Source organism: Symsagittifera roscoffensis, chromosome 1 (genome assembly GCF_963678635.1).
Source record: "Symsagittifera roscoffensis chromosome 1, txSymRosc1.1, whole genome shotgun sequence".
NCBI lineage: Eukaryota > Metazoa > Xenacoelomorpha > Acoela > Convolutidae > Symsagittifera > Symsagittifera roscoffensis.
The window spans coordinates 26,305,718-26,329,928 of NC_087062.1; the positions used below are offsets into that span (position 1 = coordinate 26,305,718).

A 24,211-nucleotide genomic window follows, 5' to 3' on the forward strand; every position below is an offset into this window, starting at 1 on the left:
TTTTACCGTTGATTTGCTTTTTGAATAATATTACGTGTGTTTTGAATGAAGCAATGGAATGACGCAAGTAATCACGTACAGTTTCTGCTAAAATGTACCTTTTTTTAATAAATATGTTCGCCCAAGTTTAAAAATTTTATTTTCGCCTAATATAGTTTTCGCTTAAAATGCCCTCGGTATACACAAATCAAAAACTCAGCCGAGAGCGTAATCTACAGCAATAAAGCTGAAAAAACATAAACCAAATAATAATAATATCAAAATTCTTTTATTATACATGCAAACAGATATATCAAAATAAAAACAGAGGTGAAGCAGAGCTTCTGAAAAAACTAGGTGAACCAAAAATTTAGCATGTATCGATGGAGGACACCTTAGGCCCAACTAATGCTGGAGGTATGTATCGGATATTTTTTGAATTTGTCATACTGATGCAGGACGAAACCCGTAACTTCAAAAACTGGACTTTGACCAAAACCTTAGTTGTTTCGCTACTAAAGTAAGTGAGAAGTGAAAAAACGTAACCTTTATCTTGCAGAAAAAATAAAGAGTAGCCGCTTCTCCAGTAAAAATTCGCGCAACCGCTTCTTTTAATTGAACGCAGCGGTTGCGCGAAAAACAGGTCGTGATCAGTAGAGCAGATAAGTTTACCACAATCGAGTTTCGCGATTGAAAACTTAACCTGAGAATTGGCACGGTCATTTTCGAGTAAAGTACGAAAAAATTCCAATAAACGGTCAAAGTTTCAAAACTTTCACGAAATTGAAGGCCATAATTTTTTTCTAAAAGAAACTTGGCGTAGAAAATTACAAAAGATAAGCTTCCAACAACCTGTTGTGTCGATTAAACCTATGATATTTCCGAGAATCATAGCTTTTTGCTTAACAAATTTGGGCGTAGCCCCTCATGCAGAAGAGAATCACACAACCTAACATTTCAATTGAAGCCAACAACCCAGGTTTGGCAGGGTAGTTCTCGAGTAAAATCAAAAATTTCAAAAATGGTCAAAACAATCAAATTTTTGATTTTTCTCAGGGCAAAATTTTTTGTGTCCGAAACAATTTTCCAGAAAAGTCAAAGATTCAAAAACAGTCAAAAAAATAAAAATTTCACTATTCCGAGGGCCATAATTTCATGTTTAAAAAGTTGGGCATATCTGCTCATATAGGTAAGCTTTTGGAATCTGTTCTATTCAACGAAACCAAAATCTCAGATTTGGTAGGTTAGTTTTTGAGAAAATGAAAAAATCGAAAACATCGGTCCGGCCCCCACGGACTTTTTTGAAGGCTATGGAAAAAAGGATAAAACAAAAAAGAGACTAAGGGTGTATGCAGGCACACACGTGTTTACGAGGTCTTTCTATGAATAACCCTTTATAGAAGATCAGTAGAAAGTTGAGAAAAAAAACTAAATTTTTTGCAAAAAGGGGTAAAATTTTCCGTAGCTTGTAGAAAAAAGCAATTAAATAAAAAACTCAATCCCATACATTTCACAATACCTATTTTCATCAAACAGGAAATCCAGGCAAACATGCCAACAAAAAATTTGATTGTCAAATTATCAACTCAACAAAACTTACGTAGCGGAAACAATGCCAAAAATCTTTGAGCAGACACCAGTTGAGCCGAAAAAAAAAAACGGATTATATAAAAAATTTACCTCTAGTAACTATTACCCACCGAATGATTGAACTTGAATTTTGTAGAGGATACAAGCTGCATAGCATCATTAAAATCGCCTATATGATAAGCAATAATTGAACTTGAAATTATTCAACTGATTTTGTTAAACTAGTCGTTAACACGAAAAACTCTATATTCGTTCGATAACACTTGCTAACCGCAAGCGTAATGGACATAGTTTAGTTAACATGCCATTCAACAGAATGCGAAATTAGCATCAAAGTAAAACAATCAAATTAAATCAAAGTAAAACAAAGTAAAAATTAAGTTCCCCTCTCCCTCAAAGCCCACACTTGTACTGAAAATTTTTCGCTCATCAAAAAACACAATATGAGCCCTAAGAACAAAAATATTTACGGAAATGGGTCCAGTTATATGAGTCATGTGAATAAATTTATTCACGGAGAAAAAGTCAAGTACCCGATTGCAACACCCTTGCTTATCGCAAGGGTAAAAAATAAATTGAAGAATTAAAAAACTCTCAAATCGTACAGAATTGAAGCAAACTTTATTCCAAAAAATGGCCAGATTATTGGATTTCATTTTCCTACTAGCTACTTGGATTCTGCGGGAAAAAAATTAAAGTCGGAACGATAAAACTGGTGAATACAACGAATTCAACATCAGAGAGAAATTTACAAAGTCAAAAAATCTCTGCAGGCACTGAAACCATCAATTTAAATAAGTCGCTCATTGAGTAAGAAAACTTCATTATTAAAATTGAAAAATGGTTAAAGATGAAGCTAGCAAAGCCAATGACTAATCAAAAATATGAAATATCAGTCGATTAGTTTTTTAGAATAAAACTGAATATTGAGTGAAAACGAGGAGGTTTTTCTCCATGATAGTTCGCCAGGATACTAACAACAAAAAAGCTTATCCGTGCATATTTCTTGCTGCAACTGTAGCTTGCTGAGAAAGTTGAAGTTCGAGTCGTTTAAAAAAAATCCATTTTAAAACAAGGACAGCCAGTTGCTGTACAAATAGCACTATGTTACGACCATAATCATAAAACAAAAATGAAAAGGTTTTACTTTTTTCAATTTAAGGCGTTGTTTGTATGCGGTGCGATGAGAAATTTACACAAACGTTTATAAATTAGTGAATTAGGCAAAATGAAAAAAAAAACATTTTTTTATACAATAATTTTAAAGTAATTTAAAAAACTTTGCCTAAGGAAGCACTGAATTAAGCTAAATTTTTGTCTAAGAAGCGCTAAATCGTTTTCGTTTAAGTAAAACTAAGTTTTCTCAGACAATAAAGGTTACTCGATTGCTTTACTCGCTCGAAATTATCCTGAAACTCGAACGGTTTCTCGACCATGGGAAAATTGTTAAAAAGTCTTGAAATCACGGTCAAAAGAATTTTAATATAGTATATCACTCGACGCAATCCGATGATTATTTGTGGTACCTGATTTTGCGTTGAAAACGAAACAAAAAAGCTAAATTGCACCAGAATATAAAGTTCCTCCTCATTTTCAATGGTCGGAACAAAAAACGTTGCGAGCAAAGCAAGCTTACCTTTTTGCTAGTCCAAATAATATGCTTATCGAGTCTATCAGAAAACACACCTTATTGTCGAGCAACCACTTTGATTTCCCTGCTAACAACCTCTAGTACGAATGTTCATTGAACTATCCCTACCTCCCCAACACTTCCTCAAAGTTTAGCTGGTAAATTACTCAAGCAGTAAAGCAAATGTTTGAGAAAATGGAATCAAGAGAGTGTTTTTACCGTAAGAAGAAGGGACAACACTTTACACTTTTGGATCCAGAGAAGAAGCAGAGCTTCACACAATTTGCGATACAAAAACGAATGACTCACTATTTGCAGATGTTCTGACAAATCAAAAAATATAAAATTTGCAAAAAAAACTGAAACTTTATAAAGGAATTACCTGTACCTTTAGAAATTTTACAAAGAAAGGTGAATCAAAGCATCGCACTACTCGTGATAAAACCCATATATAAACCGGTAACAGAGCCGACAAATTTTGAGCAGATACAAGGAGCGCAGAAAAAAATTATTTTTATTAGAGAAAACTTAAGAACGTCCCCTCAAAACATTAAGGTAAAACTATTTGGCTCCTTAACCGACCTAAAAACAGGCATCTAAGCCAATTAATTATCAGCCGAAACCTTTTAAGCCTAATAAAGGGAAAAAGAGAAAAGACTAACAAAAAAACGGATATTCTAAAATCGTAGTTCATTAAATTACAACCATTATGAAAAAATAATAGAATAGAACGGGCATTTAAAATGCAGTCATGCTCAAAAATTGTCAGTTCTCCATCTGTCTGTTCGTTGACGAAAGTTGAGATGACGATGACTACAAGTTCAGAACCCGATTGCAATACCCGTAATTGCTTATCACAAAGTTAAATACTCGAAGACCCAAATTCTGCGGCCAAAACATCAAACTTTTATACCAAACTCCAAATAGTGACAGAAATTACAAAATAAAATAGCGTGCAAAGCTAGCCAACAAACGGAGACAATATATTTTGACAATATAATTTTGAAATATACTTTCGCTAAAGGTATTTTGCATGGAAAATTTACATTTTGAAAAGCAGTTTAAGAAAAAAATAGAATTTATACACAGAGGTGAACCGGAGCATCACATCCATTTCGATACAAACAAAGCATTGCAATCTAGCGAACGAACATAAAATGAGACGCAAAACATTAAGTTGATTCAAACATTGAAAAATATACGAAAAAGTTTCATACCCAAAAATGTCATATAATGCCTCGAATGATGTTCAATGATGAGAACAAGAAAAAATTAGTAGATAAACAATGAACCGAAATTTTTACCGAACGAAAACTTGCCAAATTTTGCAAAAAAAAGGTCCTGGATGCACTAAAACTGATAACAAGTGTTCCACAGAAGACCGGGAAATTAAATTAAAATAGCAAACAATCGAAAGGATTCGCGGATTATGTTCGACAACTTGTTTACATGGAAACACGTCTATATTCTGATTTGATAATGGTGTCTAATTTCAAGCATAATCAACACTGAGAACAGTTTGGATGCGTTAAATTTGCCAACACAACTTGGTAGCGCGTCCATTAAACCAAAGAAAAATTTTGGAGTAAAAAAATGTTGATCCGAAAAGCTTTGAAAATTCCACTACTCGCGTGCGTCAACAGTGGTTAAAAACACGTATTCAGCTTTTAAGAGATATTTTATGGTTAAGCAAATAAAAAATCCGAAGAGAAACTTCAGCTAAGAACTTGATGTACAAAAACAAAGTGACCTGAATACCAGTTGTAAAACATGTGTTGAAGAAAAACAAGGGTATTTGGAACATAATGCTACTGAAAAATAGTCCAATGTATTTTAAACAAAATAGTCGAAAAATTTTATCTGTCAAAATTTCACATGCTTTGTCTGGAAAAATTCAACAAGATATCCCGGAATTCTATTTCAAGGCATGCTGATAACAAAGTTAATTACGGTGGGAAAAGTTACTAATCGGTGGCAAAACCCTTACTTATCGCACGGATAATAAAGCTATTAAGAGTTGCTAAACTAAAATAGCTACTTTTAGTAGCTTGATTATCCGTTATGCTCCGATTTAACAACGCAAAATTAATGCAATCACAAACTTTGTGCTATCTAGTGTATTGTTTCATCGAGCTACCAGTGCAGAATTTTCAAGCGCGCTAGGTCTTGAGATATGCTAAAGCATCGATTTGTGACTTTGAACTGTTCGGTAAATTTAAAAGCACGTCACTCAATTTTTTCAACTTATGGCTTCAAATTAAGACAGGAGTTTCAACGATACAATCTATATCATCAATTTGAATAGCCATTCAAAACATTTCCCTTCTTTTTCATTGAAGCTTAATCTATTAGCCGCTAGTGAAGCTTACTATAAAAACTTCAGCAGAAAAAATAAATTTGCATCTTCAGGTCAAAATTCAATCATATCAAAAAAGGAAGGCGCAGTGAGCACAACAAGCACATCAACACTAACTGAGTCTGCACATATGCAAACTCATTGAACAGTGTGAAAAAGTCCTGGAAAGGAAAAATAACAAATGGGCGAACAATATCAGCACAGAGATGAAAATTAAGACCTCCGGTAAACCGAACATGGATGAACACATCGCCGTTCTAAGCAAATGGCAAGCCCCCTACTTTACCCAAACACCCACCCATAAAAGCCAATGAATCAGTGGTAAAAACACTTGATGAGATCAGATAAATTAACACTATAAAATGTCGAACCGAGCTTCTCTATCAAATCATATCTTCTGCAATTTTAGCCCAAACTGATCCATTAGACAGAGTTTAATCCCATTTTTGGGGGCCTGAACATTTTATGAAATATAATTAACGATTGCTTGAGTCATCCTGAGCGGTTCATCCAGCTCGAACATTTTGGATATGAGCTTTGGCCAGCAATTTCGAGCTATTGAATGGCAACCCTAAGAAAAAACATTAGTTCTAGCGACGAGTTTGTCTTTCAAAAATAATCTCTATTCATTTTCAAGAAACCATTCTTAGGGTTGTTAATTTGATTCCAAATTTTTCAAGAATATCAGCAAGGCACAAAAAATTAAACGACTCGAACAGCTAAATCATTTTCCAATCCATCAAGTTTATTTTTCAAAACGTTTTGTTAACCTAATTAATTTTTCGTACTATTAAATGTTAAAAGTTCATTATCGTACAACTCAGCATAATCTCAAAAGATCAAAAACAGCAGTCAGCAAAACACAAAATATCGAAAAAAAGTCTAAATAGAGCACCAAAACAGCAAACTGCATAGCAGAGAATAATTTATCGTACCAAAATAAAGTGTCCTGAAACCACAGATGAAAGGAGCAAATAATACAAAATAACAGGCAGTCATAAAATATTAATTTGAATAAACTGTATATAAATTGTTGTTGATCTTTTGTCTATCTTTTGCTTCCCGGCTTCGTCGTTTTCCTGGTTGCCGTTCGTATTCTTCTATTCGGCAATATGGAATCGTTCGCGACTGTTTGACCTATTGAAAAAGCAGCGGGTCCTGTTGCAGCCATTCCTGGTTGTTGGGTAGTAGCTACGTTACTAGATCCTCCCCCAAACGTCATTGCACCCGCATTTGCGGCACCTAAATAGAAGAATTCAAATTTTAATCACATCTCTATTCGCCGCTCGCTGCTGATCTCTTGGCTAAAAAAGTGGGCAATTAAATGTTCTACTTGTTGACCTAGGTGGTAAGGTGTGTTTTCCACCTTAGCCACGTCAAGAAAACCTCGTAAGCTGCCAAGTGTGATATCATACGTAAAACCCTATTTGCCAAGGTTCGAGTTCAAAAAATAGTCAGCCAAAAGTTGTAAAAGTGCCAATGAACAAGGAATATACAAAATCTATATTAAACAATTTTTTGAACTTTTTCAACGTTCGAATTTTCTTGAAAAAAAACTCATAACGTTGAAGCTCTTCAACTTCAAGAATCGTTTCTGACCGGCACCTTTTTCATACTTCCCAATTACAAAAAACTGGTTCAATGGGTAATTTTTTCCGCAGGAAATCTTTTTTCGCGCCATGTATATTTTTTAATCAGAGAGCGTAATTGGCCTTCCTTTTAAAAAATGAAATTGAATTGCTCTGAAAAACTCAGAAGTCAAAACACAAAAAGTCTACCTGAACAAAATCAAGCTAAATAAGTTTCTTCATTGCGTCCATTTACAATTTAAAAACTTTCACACAGAGGCGAAGTTGTGCTTCGCACCATTTGCGATATACAAGCAGCAAACTGCTAAGTCAGAAACAATTAAACAGATTTCGAACCCAGGACCATTGCCATTTCAGGCGTATTCGTAACCTCCAGGCCAAGTGAGCCGGAGACGCAAAAAAACTTGAATTCAATATGAATTGAACCCAAATGAACAATTCTAATTTGACCATTCTGTGAAAAAAGTTAATTGCGGGAAAGTCTAGTACCCGATTGCAATGCCCTTGCTTATCGCAAGGGCAATTCAAAAAGCAATTGACATTTTTTTCAAATTTCGTTTTCGGAGAAAAAAAACATCACGTTAAAACTCTTAAGAACGTTCATGATTGGCACTTCTCTTTAGACTAACCCAATTACACACAACTGGGTCGAAAGATAATTTCTATGCCGCTGGGAATTCTGAAAAAAAAAAGAATTTTGTAGTCTGAAAGCAAATAAATTTGAATTATTGAAGAAATCAAAATTCAAATCGGGAACTTATTATTTCAGCGTAGGCAACTTGAAAACTTATTCCTGAAAAAAATACACTTCCTACATAACTGATTACTTCCGACTACTTTCATTGACACTTAAAGATTTTGGTCGGCGCATTCTGTGCTAATTCGACAAGAAATAGCTCTACTGTATTAATAGCTTAATTTAAAAGGTTAAAAGGTGAACGTTAGTTTTTTTTTGAGCATTTTAGCTCCGTTTTGGAATCAAAATCTTCAAAAAAAACTGCAATAAAATTTTCTTTTTATTTATTTTTTTCCATTTTTCCATTACTCTTTCCACAAAAATTGCTTTTCAATGAGCTCATTTGACTATTACTGTCGAATATACCAGTTTTTTGTTCAGCTCCTTTTATCACACCACGCCAAAAAAAACGACAATAATTTGAAAAAAATTGTGTTGTGTTTTTTTAGACTATGGTCGGAACACTCTCTGCTACCTGCACAGTAACCGGCTATCCTTTTTTGTTTTGCATTTTTCTTTTTCAGCGTAGCGAGATAGGATCAGGGTGACCAACCAATTTTCGGAAAAAAACCGACCTGACATTTGCTCAAAAAAACTATCAGCGTTTTAGGCACTTTTTGACAAAATTCTGACTAAATAAATGCGTTTTTCCCCCTAAAAAACAGAACATAGTCTCCTTAAAAACTTAAGAGTCGTTCAGCCAAAAAAGCATGTTCTAAAATCGTACCAAGGAAAAACCACGAAACAGTATCATAATTAACGATTTTTTAAAATACCGACCAAATATAAATACTGACCACTACCGACTGTTCGGTAATTATCGACCAGATGGGCACCATGAATATGATTGAAATTAGCAATCATAGCCAACAGACAGTTGGAAAACAATCAAGGAGCTCAAATGAACAAAAAACACTGACTTGTTTTTTTGAAAAAATTTTAAAATTCGAAAACAGTGTTCTTGAAGCTCGCTGATTTCTAGACTAAATAATGATTGACACTTTTTTGATAAAAGCAACTTACTTGGACAAAACTGGATCAATAGCTAAATTTTTTTAATTCGCTGGGAAATCAGGAATATTATATTCCACTTTCAAAATTAAAATCAATGACGTTCTTCGTCACCTTTACACTTTTTCTGTTCAATAGTGGACTTTCCCTTTCTTTTAAGAAATAAAATTATCAGAACTTACAAATTAATCAAAATCAAAACGCGAAGAAAAAGTAAATTTGGCCCTGAACAAATTTCAAGACTTTTCTTCAAAAAAATTAAGAAAAAATCATCACGACCTATATAAGAGTCTGAACGATGATCAGCAACTCCTTAAAAAAATGCTGGAATAAGCCTTAATGAGGCCGTCGATCTTTACGATCTCAGATTTTTTAGCCTCCAGATTTTCTTCACGACTCTTCGAGTCGTCAGTACATACAGCCAACAGACAGTTGGAAAAGAGCCAATGAACGCAAGTAAACATAAAAAACTCTCTTCTTTCGAATTTCCAAGAAACAGATGCCAGCTCTTTGATTGCTAGAAGAGTATATGATTGAATATTTTTTTCATAAGAGAGAACTGGGATCAATAGGTAAAGTTTTCATTTGGCTGGGAAATGTGATAATTAATTTCCATTTTGGAAATTAGAAGTCGATCACGTTTTTCGTGACCTTTACAATTCCTTTGTTTGATTGCGGAGTTTGCCTTCTTTTAGCAAAGGAAATGAACTGAACTTAAAAAGAAATTCAAAATCAAACCGCGAAAAACTAAATTTGAGCCTAAACAAATTTTGACTTTTCCTGATAAAAAAACATCGCGACCTATATTAGAGTCTGAACTACGGTCAACGACTCTAACAAGATTAGACGGTTGTTATGCCATCAGCACAAAATCTTCAAGTCTCACATATATCTCAAAACATCTTGAGACATTTTTAGCAACTTCATGAACAGCACGAAAGAGATCAAATTAGGCTTTAAAATTTAAAATAAATTGAAACGAATCCCATTCCGGCGTTCATCGACTCTCTTAAAAACAAAACACTTCTCGACAAAGACTTTCAAAATATATATTCGGAATCCGAATGATGACTTAAAGGGTGTTGAAATGATCCTTCCGTGGACGATTACCCCGAGATCCTTGTTAGAAGTACCTGAAAATGCCTAGAAAAAAATCACTTGGGTCATTAACCCTTCCCATTCATAGGGAGGTCAGAACAAGCTGAAAATCAGGAACTCCTATTCAAGTTTGGTATATAGACAATTGATCATCTAAAACATCTAATTTCAACGGCAACATATAGGCATGCGATCATTCAACCTTTTCAGCACTAACCAAAATTGAATGCTGGCGCAGGCTGATTACTGTTCGCACCTTGTCCAAATGTAAATGAAGGAGCACTGGGTGCTGCAGTTCCAGACGAAATACTTTCCAAGGAACCTAAAAAACAGTTCGCAATTTTAAAGAAACATACTAATGACTAGAAATTTCGTTGAAAAATAAAAAAAACAAATTCAACTCACTTTGTCCAAAAACAGGTGTCTGAGTATTGCTGGCACCTGAGTTTCCAAATAGGGATGATGTCGGGTTTGAGCCCGTGTTTGGGAAAGTTGTGGTCGCGCTGCTACCCCCGAATGAAGGAGCACTGGATTTACTGGCTGAATTTGATCCGAAAATGTTCTGTGAGCCAAAGGTTTGAACTGGGGCGTTGCTTGTACCATTAATGCCTCCAAAAATATTGGAAATGCCAGGCGATGCGGAAGTCGTCGAAGATACTCCTCCAAACATAGTAGAAACTTGTGATGAATTATTTGACGCTGCTGCTGAGTTGCCTCCAAAAGGTGTAGCAATAGATGATTGTGTCGTCTTCTGTTGAAAGGAACCAAAAGTTGAGTTTGCTGTTCCTCCGGCGCCAAACAAAGCAGGGGCTGCATTTTGAGAACTTGAGTGGTTGTTATTACCTCCAAAAGTGAATGTACCACTGGTATTTGATGCAGTGGTTGACAGACCACCAAATTTGAACATACTAGTAGCCGAACTTTGACTCGACGAGTAGAAGGCACCAGTGAACATAGAGTGTCCTCCAAAAGGAGCAGTTGCACCAGCTGCAGGCTGTGCACTAGCAGCAGCCGGGAACCCAGCTCCAAATATAGGAGCAATCACTGCAGTAGGAGCCGCACTTGTTGCAGCAGGCTTCGAAGGAGCGCCAAAGAGATTCGAAACAGTGCCATCAGTAGCAGGAGCTGTGCTCTTGGAAGGTGTCGATGAAAACGAGAAATTTGACTGGAAAGGAGTCGCAGTCGCGGACGTTACGGATCCCGAACCAAATATTGACGCAGTTGACACTGTTGATGCCACCGAGGTACTGACACCATGGTTAAATAAGTTTGTTCCTGAAGCAGCAGTACCCGGTAATGTCAAAGATCCCGTTGTTGACTTCGTTAATTGACCGAACATATTCGATCCTGACGAAGGTTGCAAACTTGCAGGTGCATTACTTCCAAAAAGCGAACTTCCTGTAAAACTGCTGGCGGATGGTCCTGTAGAGGCACTTGCTTGCGTAGATGGTGTTAACGAAAAATTTCCCGACTTCTGGTCTTCGGCCTTTGGACCAGTTGGATTTGCAAACGTACCGAAACTCATAGTATTCACAGCGTTGTTATTAGTCGACGGACTGAACTTGAAGTTTGCCATGGGCCCTGCCGACGATACGTTTGGTGCTACTGAGCTGGCTACAGCTGGACTTGAAAATGCAAAAGAAGCTGGTTTAACAGACGCTGCTGTAGTTGAGTTTGTAGAAGGGCTGGATTGATCTGTATTGGGAGCTCCGAATTTAAATGTCGATAAACCAGATCCAGTTAGCGATGAAGCTGATGTACTGAACTGTGGCGTGAAGGAAAAGGAGGGAATCGACGGAGCAGCGGATGACATGTTCGAAGATTGTTGTGTACTTTCCGTTAGTTTTGCTCCAAAGTTGAAACTAGGAACCGCGCTTGTTTTTGGAGGAACAACCGACGAATTGAAATTGATGCTTCCGAAAAGTGAAGATGAAGTTGTGACTGACTTCGCAGGTTCAGAAGCTGCTGATACAGGTTGATTTGAGAAATTTATCGAAGGTTTGTTCGCAGTTTCGCTTACTGTTCCGTTTGTTTTTGGCGCTTCCGGCAAACTCTCAGCTGGTTTGGGCAGCGCAACTGCTGAGCAACCTCCGTCTTTTGACATTCCGAAAGCAGTATTCTGAATCAACGGAGCAGACGTGAAACTTGGTACACCCGTGGCGATCTTACCAGTTACTGATGACATCATAGTTTGACTATTGTGGGTGTTCTGAATTCCTGTTGTCGTTGTTGCGCTGTTTGAATTCGAAGCTGAGCTCGCAAAAACGGCAGCAAATGAAACTGTTGAAGAAATAGGTGCATCATCAGCGGTTTTAGTCTCGGTTGTCTGGGCAGGTTTGAACGAGGAGGTGGACCCAAGCAAACTTTTGTTCACCTTAGTCACTAAAACTTTGATTAAGGTCAGAAATTTGTACACATCCTATTGATATGCTGTAACGAACCCGATGAACAAAACCTCAAACTTACCAGCTGTTATCTCGTCATCCAATCCCATTAATCTTCGCACTCGCTCATTTTCAAATTCCTGGTCTCGCTCAAAATCTTTCCTGTTAAACTGTCTCACCTGAAACAACACTATAAAATAAACAAATAAAAATAGATGTCAAAAAAACATATCCAACAGACAGTTGGAAAAGAGTCAATCAACGCAATTAAACAGAAAAAAAATACCAACTTGTTTTTAGAAAAAAAAACTCAACTTTCGAATTTCAAAAAATATATAAGGCTAAAAGTTCTTTGAATTTCTAGAACATTTCTATGACTGCTACTTTCTCAATAAAATTGACCCAATTTGAGAAAACTGGATCGATAGGTACATTTTTCAATTCGCTGGGAAAACTGAAAATTAAATTGTACTTTCAAAACTAAAGTTCGATGGTGGAATTAGCCTTCCTTTTAACAAGGAAATTAATTAACCTTAGTACGAAATCAAAGTCAAGCCACAAAAAAATAAAATTGAGCCTGAACAAACCTTAAGACTTTCCTAAAAATAAAATAAAACAAGGATAGCCGGTTACTATGCAAGTGGCACAGAATGTTCCGACCATAGTCTTAAAAAAAGTTTTTTTTTCAAAATATCGACGTTTTTTCCAGCGTGGTGTGATAAAAGGAGTTGAAGAAAAACCTGGAGATTAGGTATATTCGACAGCCATAGTAAAATAAGCAAATTGAAAAACAAACTATTTTTAGAAAAGTTACTTGAAAAAAGAAAAACTCAAAATTTTTTAAGTTTTGCAGTTTTTTAAATTTTTGAAACTTTTGATTCCAAAAAGGCGCCTTAAAAACTCAAAGTAAACTAACGTTACTCAAGTAAATTAAGTTTTTACGTTTTACATTAAGCTATTTTAATCTTTTAAGCAGTTAACATAAAACTGCTCGCTCGCTTTATTCGCTGGAAACAAGACAAAAAATTTAAAGCCCGTTTTTCTCGACACGGGGGAAAATGTATCGAATTTTTTTATGTGTCTCGAATCACGACTGTAAGGGCTTTATGATATACCACTCAACCCAGTCCGATGATTATTTGTGAAACTTGATTTTGCGTGGAAAAAAACTACGCTCATCAACTCTAAAACATTTAAGACAACGATAATCCGACTATTGAATTTTTCCAAAAAGAAAAACATTTCAAATTCCACGCATTAGGTCCAGCTGGGACTCGAACCCTAGACTTTGTAAATCGAAGGTGCGTGCTTTACTCCTAGACTAATTAAGAGAGTCCTGGAAGATTTTGACCTTTTATAATAAAGCAAGGTTCAATTTCTGCGATTTGTAAGATGTTCACGGAAAAATTCTAGTTCCCGATTACAAGTATACTTTCTCGCGCAACGGAGAAAAACTTTCTCTTGAAAATCACACGACCTAAATAAGCTTTAAGCGAATTCCTTTCTAATCGATTTAAATACGCGCCTATACTATTGATACTTTTTAATAGAAAAAAAATTAACATGAAGCTTACTGTGTCTTTTTCTGACCCACTAGTTTCGTTCCAGTCACTGTCCGTATTGGTCGACACCTCTCTCAAAATCACTTTGATCGGCTGCACGTAATAGGGCGCTGTAATGAAACTGTTGCTGGATATGGAATGTGACTGTTGCCCTGTGCCGTACGGCACCTAAAAGGAAGAGCTATAAAGCTTCACAATTGATCGATGACGGTGAGCTCATGTAAAAATCTAATAAGCACCGGGATAGCAGCGTCTAGCAAATAAGGCTACAATGTTTATAATAGATGTTTCACCTAACTGATTGCGGCATCTCGAAGTCTATGAACTTACCATTTACATGATATCTTCATCTATCATTGTGTATATCAAATTTCACTGCCATACCTGATGATTCAACGCGTAATTCACCAGGGAAGGGGGACGACTGTCCAATCCACCAATCGAGTTAGAGAGCCCGCTCTTTTGGAAAGTGGAGCTGTTGGAGAGGTCGCTTCCAGGCACTGAGTCCGGCGTGGTACACCTGGATAGTGTTGCAGCATTGTTTCCGTCTGGGTTGATGAAACCGTGATTATCCATCGAAGCAGAAACCGTCTTGTTCATTTCCTGGATTAAAACAACCCCAGTCATTAGGATGATTATTGCGGCGGTTGCAACAACACGACTGCAACAATCGAAGCCTTAGCTTCAGGAAATCTACATTTCTTACAGCCACTCAACCTAAACGCCAGCTAACTCAGAAGCTCTTTGTTCATTCAAATTGAATTATTAGATCCGCGCCCTTTATCAGGCATTGTCATTACTTGCACTAAACACCAAGCTGTCGTTAATACCATCATAATTGTCCTAGTTTCGGCTTTTTCAGATCTTTCGTTTTCCCAATTGCCATACATGAAACACTGATGGTTATTTTTATCGGTGAAAACACACAATTACCTCTGTGAGCCATTGCCGTGAGGTGCTCAAGGATGCCAGAAGAGCAGCGTCTCGCCAGAAACTCTTGTTGCTAGCAGCAGATGATTCTGTAGCATTGATCTGCTTTTCTTCACCTTCTTCTTCCTTGTCATCAATTGTGGGCATATTCATCTTTCTCCTGAATTGTATCGAGAATATACGAAACTTAGCTAACTTATGATGTAAAGACACAGGGGCGAAGCTGCACTTCGCAAATAAGGGCAAAAATAGCAAAAGAATCTTCATAATTGCAAGAAACAAAAAACAAGGTATTCTTCCAAGATAAGATTTTTTGACTGCTATGTGTTGAGTAATGAAAAATAGAGTCGGTTCTCTTCATCATGAAAACGAATATACTATTACTATTAAGGTTTTTAAAATAAAAAATTAGGTAAGTTTAAACTTAAACCCCGCACCTCTCGGTTTGTGAAACATTCGAATAGAACAAGCGTTTAATTATTTACAGAGGCGAAGCAGCGCTTCGCAAACACAAGCGAGGAAAATGCAAAAAAAAGAGCACTAAACAGGCAAAACAAAGTTAAATAAGGAAAAGATTAAAAATACACTTGAAAAAAAATATTAAGATTAGAAGTATCATGTTCTAACATCTGCTCTACAACCACTTGTAATTGAACTAATACTAGCCATAGCCACCAATAGATAAGCTACAGTTTCCATCAAATTGCCAATGTTATGCAACAAAAATTCGACAACAAAAAATCTCTATTTTAATGTTCCGGATTTGAATATCCGACCTCTTGATTAGGATTCTCACATCCTCCCATCTGCGCCACGCTTTCTTGCAAGTAAACTAGTGAATCAGCTAATTATGGATCTACCTATTCTAATATTTTAAATCACATAATGTACTGATACGGGAATGCGTAATTTTCAAAAAAAATGGACTTACAGTAAACCCTGGTGTTTCTCTGCTTGATTACGGGATTAACCGCTTAAGAAAAGAAGAAAACTACTACTCGCTCTTTCAATTGAAGTCTTTATCTAAGATTTGGCAGGGCAGTTTTCGAAAAAAAAAATAAAAAAAGATTCTAACAACCGATCAAAAATTTGACTTTTCGCATATCCATAAACTTTTCTCTAGTAAGCCATGAGTATAGCATCTGTTTTCCACACCCTGATTTCAAGATTGAAGAGTTCCTCGCCTGATTTTTTAATTTGAAGCCTTAATTTCAGATTTAACAAGTAATTTTTGAGAATAGTTACAAAACTTCTATAAAAAACCAGTATAAAATTTAAAAAAGAATTTTTCCGAAATCCAGATCATCTTTTCTACAAAAAACAATGTAAGACAGATTACGCAAGGAAAATCTAAAAACAATGATAGTTTTATTGAATTATCAATATCAAACCCAGCAGAGGTTGGTTTTTGAAGAACAAAGCTCTAAGAAAACGTGCAAAACTTCTAAAAATGGACATTTATTACTGCCAAGTTTTTTCTTCAAAACGCAGGGCATATGGAAGTACCGTATAAAGAATTTGATAAGTATGCATTTCAGTCCCATAGGCTGCATGAACTTGACCCAGGTTGGCAGGAAATCTGCAAGTCTGGGCATTCTGTACCAAAAACTGTCGCGGCAACGTTCTTTGGAGATCAAGGGCAAGCGGAAAAGCTGACTCTCTGATGATCTGCTGGCTACTCTAAAGTGGTTACTGCAATCGTAGTCGTACTTCGATGAAAGGATATTAGAAAGCATCAATAGGGGGCATATGTTCATGTTGAGGGACAGTGGAACTATACTCAATTGTTGTAGGCGGTCCTTGTATGGTAGGTCGTAAACACCAAGTATCCATTTTGAACATAGGCGCTGATCGCCCTCAAGAACACGCGCATCTGTTTTTGAAGCATGCCAGGCGACTGATGAATAAGTAATATTTGGTACTATCAAAAGATTTGGCACTGATGAATAAGTAAGATTTGGTACTTTGTTGCAGCGAGGACAAATGTGTTCCGTCCATGAAAGATTTTTGCAGATAATGATCCCAAGATCAGACTCACTTTCTGATTGTTGAAGTTCGCGAGCACCAAGCAGCACTAGGGTACGTGGCTAGCTCTTTCCAAAAACGAGATGATGACACTTATCCAAGTTGAAAGGTAACAAGTTGCAAGGCGACCATTCGGAAAGAACAATCATTTTGAATATCCGATAAGTTTTCAAGGATAGATAACAACTTGGCATCGTCCGCGAACATGAATGGTTGACGAGCAATCGGCTGAGAAATCTAGAACGTAAGTCAGGATTAAAAGAGGACCCAACAGTGATCCTTGGGGGACCCCACTAATAACAAAGAGTGGGCACGAGGCAGCATTGCCTATAGAGGCATACTGTTGTCGGTTGCTGATGTATGATTTTAAAAGCTTCAGTAGTCTACCGCGGACCCCAATTTTTTCCAATTTTGAGAGGAGATATTGATGTTCTATCTTGTCGACTGCTTTGCTGAAATTGAGATGAACGACGTTAACCGACGTATTTGGAGTTTGATATCCCTTATATAGAGAGTTCAGAAAAGATAACAGCTGTGGAGCACCTCAGTCTGAAACCAACTGATTCGGATGAAGTAGGGCGTGGCAAATGAGTAAAGCTCGTCGAAAATGCAATTTTCGAAAACTAACTATGTCCAAGAGAGTAACGGGGCTATAATTTTAAGCAAGCAACCGATTTTACTTTTTGGTATATCGGGGTCATGTTGCCGATTTGCTTCTGGTTCGGGAATATTCAAATTTGTTTTATTTTGTAGGAATGAGTGGACAGTGACTTCGCTAGTCCAGGTGCTCTGTGAAAAAGAACATGTGGGGTTTGTCGGAAGCTCGAGATTTCGTGATGTCACGGTGAGATATGATCTTCAGGACACGGGTCTCTGATTAGTCAAAGTCGGATATGTAGCGACTGGAATGCTTGTTTGGTTCATATAATGATAAAGTCGAACCATTGGAAAAGACACTCTGAAAGTTTTTGTTAAATAGATGTGCTTGGTCTGCGGGTGCCGATTCAAGCTTTTCCTTGAGCTGCACAGTTGGCGCGATTGGGTTTGCCTTCTTTAGTGACGTAAAGAAGGCAAACCCAAATTTCACAACCAAATTAAATTTCTAGCGATCAGTCGGTTCATTTTAATGTCTTATTTTTAATTTCGCTTTTAATCGCCAACATGTTTGACCTCGAAACTTTCCGAAATCTGAACGACGAATTGAAATACGAGCTGTATAAAGACTTAGTCGAAAATGTTACTTATTTTAAACGAATTATCGAAAACTTAACTGTATCAACGAAAGAGGAAGAAAGAGGAAACAAATTTTTTGATCTAGAAAATTTTAAAAACACGGGCAATTCGAAAATTACAGAAAACAAATTTGAAAACGAATGGAGCAAGATTGGAACTCGGAGCAGAAATCAGAACAAACGAAGCGAAAATAACCAAGATTCTTTTAGGGGTTCTGATATTAATGCAAACACATGTGAGATTACAACCCGCCCCAGAATGAAGCAAACCCAACAATCATCAAATTTAGATCCAAAAACGGCAGAAATGTTACAATTTTTCCAAAACGGTGCAAAATTTTTTAGGAAATACTAGTTTCGCATTTTTTCTTGGTGCAAACTTTGGCGATTATTTAATTTATTTAACCTATTATGCTGAATATTAAATTCTGGTTGTTTTGTGCAATTTTTCTAATTTCCAAGGCTCAGATGGAAACTAAAGAAAAAACTATTGTTTACTGGGGCTATCTAAGCTGCCAGCAAAAGATATTATCAACGAAATGTGGGATAAATGAGCGGAGAGCTACCACACTGACTCATCTTTTCCTTTTCGCGTTGTTACTGACCCAAAGTGGGGATGTTGAAAAAAACCCTGGTCCTATCGAAACCATTGAAACAGTCTACGGTATCTGCTCAAAAAATTGTGCAAATCTTAAATTTGTTCATTTGAATTTTCAAAGTATTATTAGAAAACGGATGCAATTGAAAAAATTTCTTGATGATATGGGCGAAAACACAATTATAGGAATTTCCGAAACGTGGCTTAAAAAAGAAGATAGTGACAATTTATGGAATTTCCAACCTAGAACGCATGCGATGTTCAGATATGATAGGCAATCAGCGGTAAAAAAGAAAGGCGGTGGCGTTTTGTTATATATACCAGTCAAATTGGCTCCGAAATTGAGGCCTGATCTAAATTTATTTGATAAAGAAAAATATGAGTCAGTGTGGGTTGAGTGCAAATCTACATTTAACATTTCGAGTAAAGAAAAAATGTTAGTTAATTTGTGTTATAACCCAAGCAGATCAAACTTTATTGATTTTTTGGAACAATTAACGCTTAACATAGATAATGCTTTTTCAGTTTCTAATAAAATTACGCTTTTGGGTGATTATAACATAAATTATCTGGATAGCAAAGAAAAAGAAAATTTAGATTCTATAATTATTCCATATGGATTGAAGGTTTTTTGTCCAAACGATGAGACCAGAATTAGTTCCTCAACAAAAACTCATATCGACTACATAATCAGTGACTATGAAACAAACGGCATTGAGTTTTGTTTTGATACACCTTATAAAACCGACCATTTTGCTTCATTTATTTTGACGGATATAAAATGCGGCAAAATTTTACCGAGGATAATTACGACTTTCAATAAGAAAAATTATCAGAAAAATGAATTTTGCAATTCACTCTCCGCTCTTCCTTGGTATCTCTTATATCAATGTACAGACGCACAAAACATGTTCTCGACGATGATTTATTTAATTTCTTGTGCTCTACAGCAACATGCTCCTATCGAAAAAAAGTTTGTTCGTAATTTTAAACCAAAAAACGTGTTGAAAACGGAATGGTTCGATTCAGAATGTCAGCAATTGTTGACTAAGAAACAGAATTCACTCAGATCATATCGCAGTCAAAGCACAAGCGATAATTGGTCAAAGTACCAGTTTTTACGTAATCAAATGAGCAAATTGATTAGAAGTAAACAATTCGATCATTCAAAAAATTGTTTTTCACTTCTCAGCACTATCCAACAAAAATGGAAATATATTAACCAAGTTAGAGGTACATGTTCTGGCAACCATCGAATTACAGTTCTACGAAATTCCTTCAATGAAATGATAACCCAAGACAAAAAAATTGCCAATCATTTAAATTATATTTTTTCAAACTTAGGCGAATTTTTCGGCGCTAAAAAGCCTCCGAATTACAACAAATCTGCCTCTGAATCTGCATCTTTTCATTTTCAACACATTACAGTGAAGCAATGCTTTGATATAGTTCGAAAAATCAATGTTGGAAAACCTCTCGGACCTTGTACCGTACCTGCTTGGGCAATCATTGACGGTCAATCAGTTATAGTTCCACATTTAACTTTTGTCATAAATACTTGCTTAGATGAGAACATTTTCCCGATCGAACTGAAAAAAGCAAACGTAACCCCTTTGTTCAAAAAAGATGACCCAATGGATGCAAAAAATTATCGGCCAATATCAATAACTTGTGCTTTTTCTAAAATTTTTGAAAAAATTTTACATGCCCAAATAACAGAACATCTTGACAAATTTCAAATAATGACACCATTTCAATTCGGATTTCGCAAAAACATTTCAACACAAGATGCTCTTGTTTATGTGACAGAAAGTATTCGAAATCAAATAGATTCAAAAAAAATCGTACATGCAGCTTTATTAGATCTGTCCAAGGCTTTTGATTCTATTTCGCATGAAGTTTTAATTGAAAAAATGCTTTCTCTCGGTTTTTCAAATGGAGCAAATGCTTTAATTGCTAGCTTCCTAAACAAACGTATTCAAAGAGTAAACGTCAATGGAATTTTTTCAGACTGGATTGAAATAAAACGAGGTGTTCCACAAGGAACGGTACTTGGTCCGTTGTTGTTCAATATTTATGTTAATGACATACAAGAGCGATTATATGAGGGTTGTACTTTAGTTCAATATGCTGACGACTGTATGGTTTTTTCCTCTTCTATAATTTCTGAGGATGCTTTGAATCGATTGCAAAAATCACTCAATAATCTAACGGAATTTTTTGCAGAGAACCAATTGAATCTGAATGCATCTAAATCGGAATTTATAACATTTTGTCAAAAAAATGATAGCAAAAATGTGGATACTGATAAACTAGTAATTAGTGGGCATTATGTAGCCAAAAAATCAGAATGCAAATATTTAGGCATAATTCTTGATTCAAGTTTATCTTTTCATGCTCAAATCAAAACAATTCTCCAAAAAATGGCCCAAGGGATTAAAACTATTGATACAATTGGACAACAACTGCCGACATTATCATTAGTTGCCTTGCTTCATTGTCTTGTTTTATCACATTTAGATTATTCAGCAATTTTTTTACAACAAATTAATGCTACTTTGATGCTATCTCTGGAGAAACAGTTGAACTGGGCGCTAAAAAGAACATATTTCAGATCGAATTTTAAATCTTCTTCCCTTCTTCGCATTAGCAAATCGTTCATTGGAATCGAGAAAAGAATTGAGTTAAAGTGTATAACATACTTATACCAATATCTTACAAACAAAAAGAAGGCTTTTGAAAATACACTGAGACTACCGACTGCCAATTATAGGCTCAACGAAAGAACGAAACAAATTATTTTTGACAAACATTGTTCGACTGCTTCTCTACAAAAATCATTTTTTCATTTGACTTCTAAAAAATGGAATTCACTGCCCATAATTTTGCGCAATTTAGAAAAATCGAAAACAGAATTCAAGAAAAAATTGAAAGAATTTTACGTGAGTGAATTGAGAAACAATCCTATATGTACTAATACAAATACGTGGCGTGATTACCGTTTTTGCTAGTTCTATATTTTTTAATTCAGTTTAATTTTTCACACATTGCTTGAAAGAGAAACTGTATATACTCTGCATATACGTTGTATAATTGGACTATCTGTAAAATTGTTTGTAAAGTTTTATTACCAGCTTGTTCCTAATTCTTAAATCTTTAATTTTCTATAGTATCCGAAACTTCATATACTTTAATCAACCAATTTCCGAACTGAACCCGATTTTGTTTTTTTTTGTTTTGTTTATTGCTTGTTTTCTGATGTTTTGTTTTTGTTTGATGTAACCAATGAATTTATAACCAATTTTATTATTTACACTTTGCTACACTGATGCCTCGGCTTTTTATTGTATAGTAATTCAAGTGTTCTTTCTTCTTCTTCTAAAATATTTGTACAAGTGTCTGGTGTCTCGCTTATCGTCAAGCATAGTCTCACATGATGCTTGGTCTTCAGACATATTCAGAGAAATTTCAGCTTCCAAGGATATGACGGGATGCTTGGTTTTCTCGGTCGAAGACGTGGTATGTCAGGCTTTCAAAGTTATTAGTTTTTTGAGCTTGAACGATGTCTCTGAGATTATTCAAGGAGGTAGGCTAAGGCGAAGCTGAGTTTTAACAGAAACACTTTCTTTCAATTTTATTTGCAACTATGTTTTCTATTCGTACAGTAGAGTAATTAGATTGGACCAGCAGTTGCCAGTAAACGGATCAGATTCGATCATCTGTACCAGTTGATCGTAATCCGCTTTTGAAAAAAAAAGCTGGTTTTCTAGGGTTTAGAATAGGTCTTGTCGCAGAACATTAATTTCATCAAGAGTGCAAAGTGATCTCAGCAGCGTGTGCCATCAATAGAGTAAGATTCTGTAAGTAGTTCGTCGACTGAAGCATCAATGCGGACATTTGTATCGTTAGTGAAGACTAAGTCCAGAGTTTTGGACGATTGTTCGTACAAGTCGGAAGTATGCTGAGTTGCAGTCAATGCCAGTTAGATTGAAGTCGCCGAGGAGAAAAAAAGGCGCTTCCAATCTGAGAGATATGTCGACCAATTTTGCTAACAACGAGCCCCACTGCTCAGTAGACCAACGATATTGACTGTTTGCAGGTGGATTGTACGCCACTGCGACGATAAAAGCATCGTTTTTATTTTGTACGTGACACGCAATAATTCCAGTCTTCAATGGGTGATCGGCTAAGCCTAAGTCAATTTGCGAACGAATCAAGTTCTGGTTGATTGCAAGCGCCACGCCGCCGTGTCTGGATATCGGACTCCGTGAAGCTCAATTACACCGGTAAAAAAAATGTATTGAGGGAGAAATTTACACCGGTAAAAAAAATGTATTGAGGGAGAAAGAGTTGCGTTGGTTGTAGTGCATCAGAATCATTTGGGCTTTCGGTTCACGCAGGAGGCACTCAAAATATGACTTTTTCATTTTGTTCGCAGCACTTGCTAAGTCACCAGCGTCTAGGTTTAGAAGTTCGGGAATATGAGGATAAAAAATGGAATCCGAGAAAGACTTCAAACGGGACTGCTTGCTGCGTTCGTTTGGTGAATTGTCATTCATTTTGAAGCGATAAGGACTGATTGGTAACCCAAAGGCGCACCAGTGACAAGGTAACCAAGAGGCGCACAGTGATAAGGTAACCCAGACTGATGCACTTTTCTGCTATTAAAAGTACTCGGAAAATGGGCCCAAAATGCCCCTTCTTATCAGTTAAGATTTTTCAAGGCAAAAATTTAGGTCCAATTGCAGGCTACAAGAGAGCAGGATAAGTGTTCATACAACCGGAACCGAACATTTGAAATCTCTTTGCCGTGCCACCAAATGAGTGCTTTTATTTGCGACTTAGGTTAGAAAAAAAGTTCTTCGTAATAATACACTACGCTTCGTTTGTGTAAACAGACAACACACATTGGGTAAAGTCACAAATGAAAATAAGGAAGGAGCATCGACTCATCTAAATTTGCAAGATACTTTACCGAATGTTAAATCACTCTTTAAACCCATATTGACTGTCTGTGTTATTATTTGACGAATTCCATTTTTGACATACCAGCCCCAAAAAATTTGTAATTGCGCCGGTGAATAGAACGCCAGCAAAACGATTATTGGTTCAAACCTTCCAAACAAGGTAAAACTGGTAGACCTGCTAAATTTCACAAAACTCTTTTTTGAAGCATCGCTTTTCCCCAGCAATGCAAACAATGGATCCTTGAGTAGTTTAAAAAATACTGAACACAAGACTAAAAAAGAAATATGAACTAGCAAATGAATTTGAGAACAACTTTCAACATTCCGGCAAAAAACTGAATATACCTTTTTTTTACATTTCCTGATGAAATATCAAATATTTCATTCAACTCCGCACAATTTCGTTTCGTTGGTTTGCTGTCAAATGCTCGTAAACTTGAAATGACATCTCTGTCAGTTGATCGTGCTGAAGCTTCCAAACTAGATTTGGAACGGTTCATATCCGCTGTGTAACTGAAAACACA

At 36.2% G+C, this 24,211-nt stretch overlaps 1 protein-coding gene across 2 annotated transcripts; it reads right to left on the reverse strand.

Moving 5' to 3' along the window:
- Positions 1–5,577: 5,577 nt before the first annotated feature.
- LOC134841919 (nuclear pore complex protein DDB_G0274915-like) lies at positions 5,578–24,200 on the reverse strand (the record flags this gene model as incomplete). 2 transcript variants are annotated; one of them, XM_063858009.1, is given in 8 exon segments in its annotated part: positions 5,578–6,797; positions 10,207–10,311; positions 10,395–12,371; positions 12,456–12,552; positions 13,948–14,103; positions 14,320–14,538; positions 14,869–15,025; positions 24,033–24,200. In XM_063858009.1, coding segments are annotated over 8 exon segments (3,073 nt in total), but the record flags the coding sequence as incomplete, so codon positions are not given.
- Between the last annotated feature and the right edge of the window lie 11 nt (positions 24,201–24,211).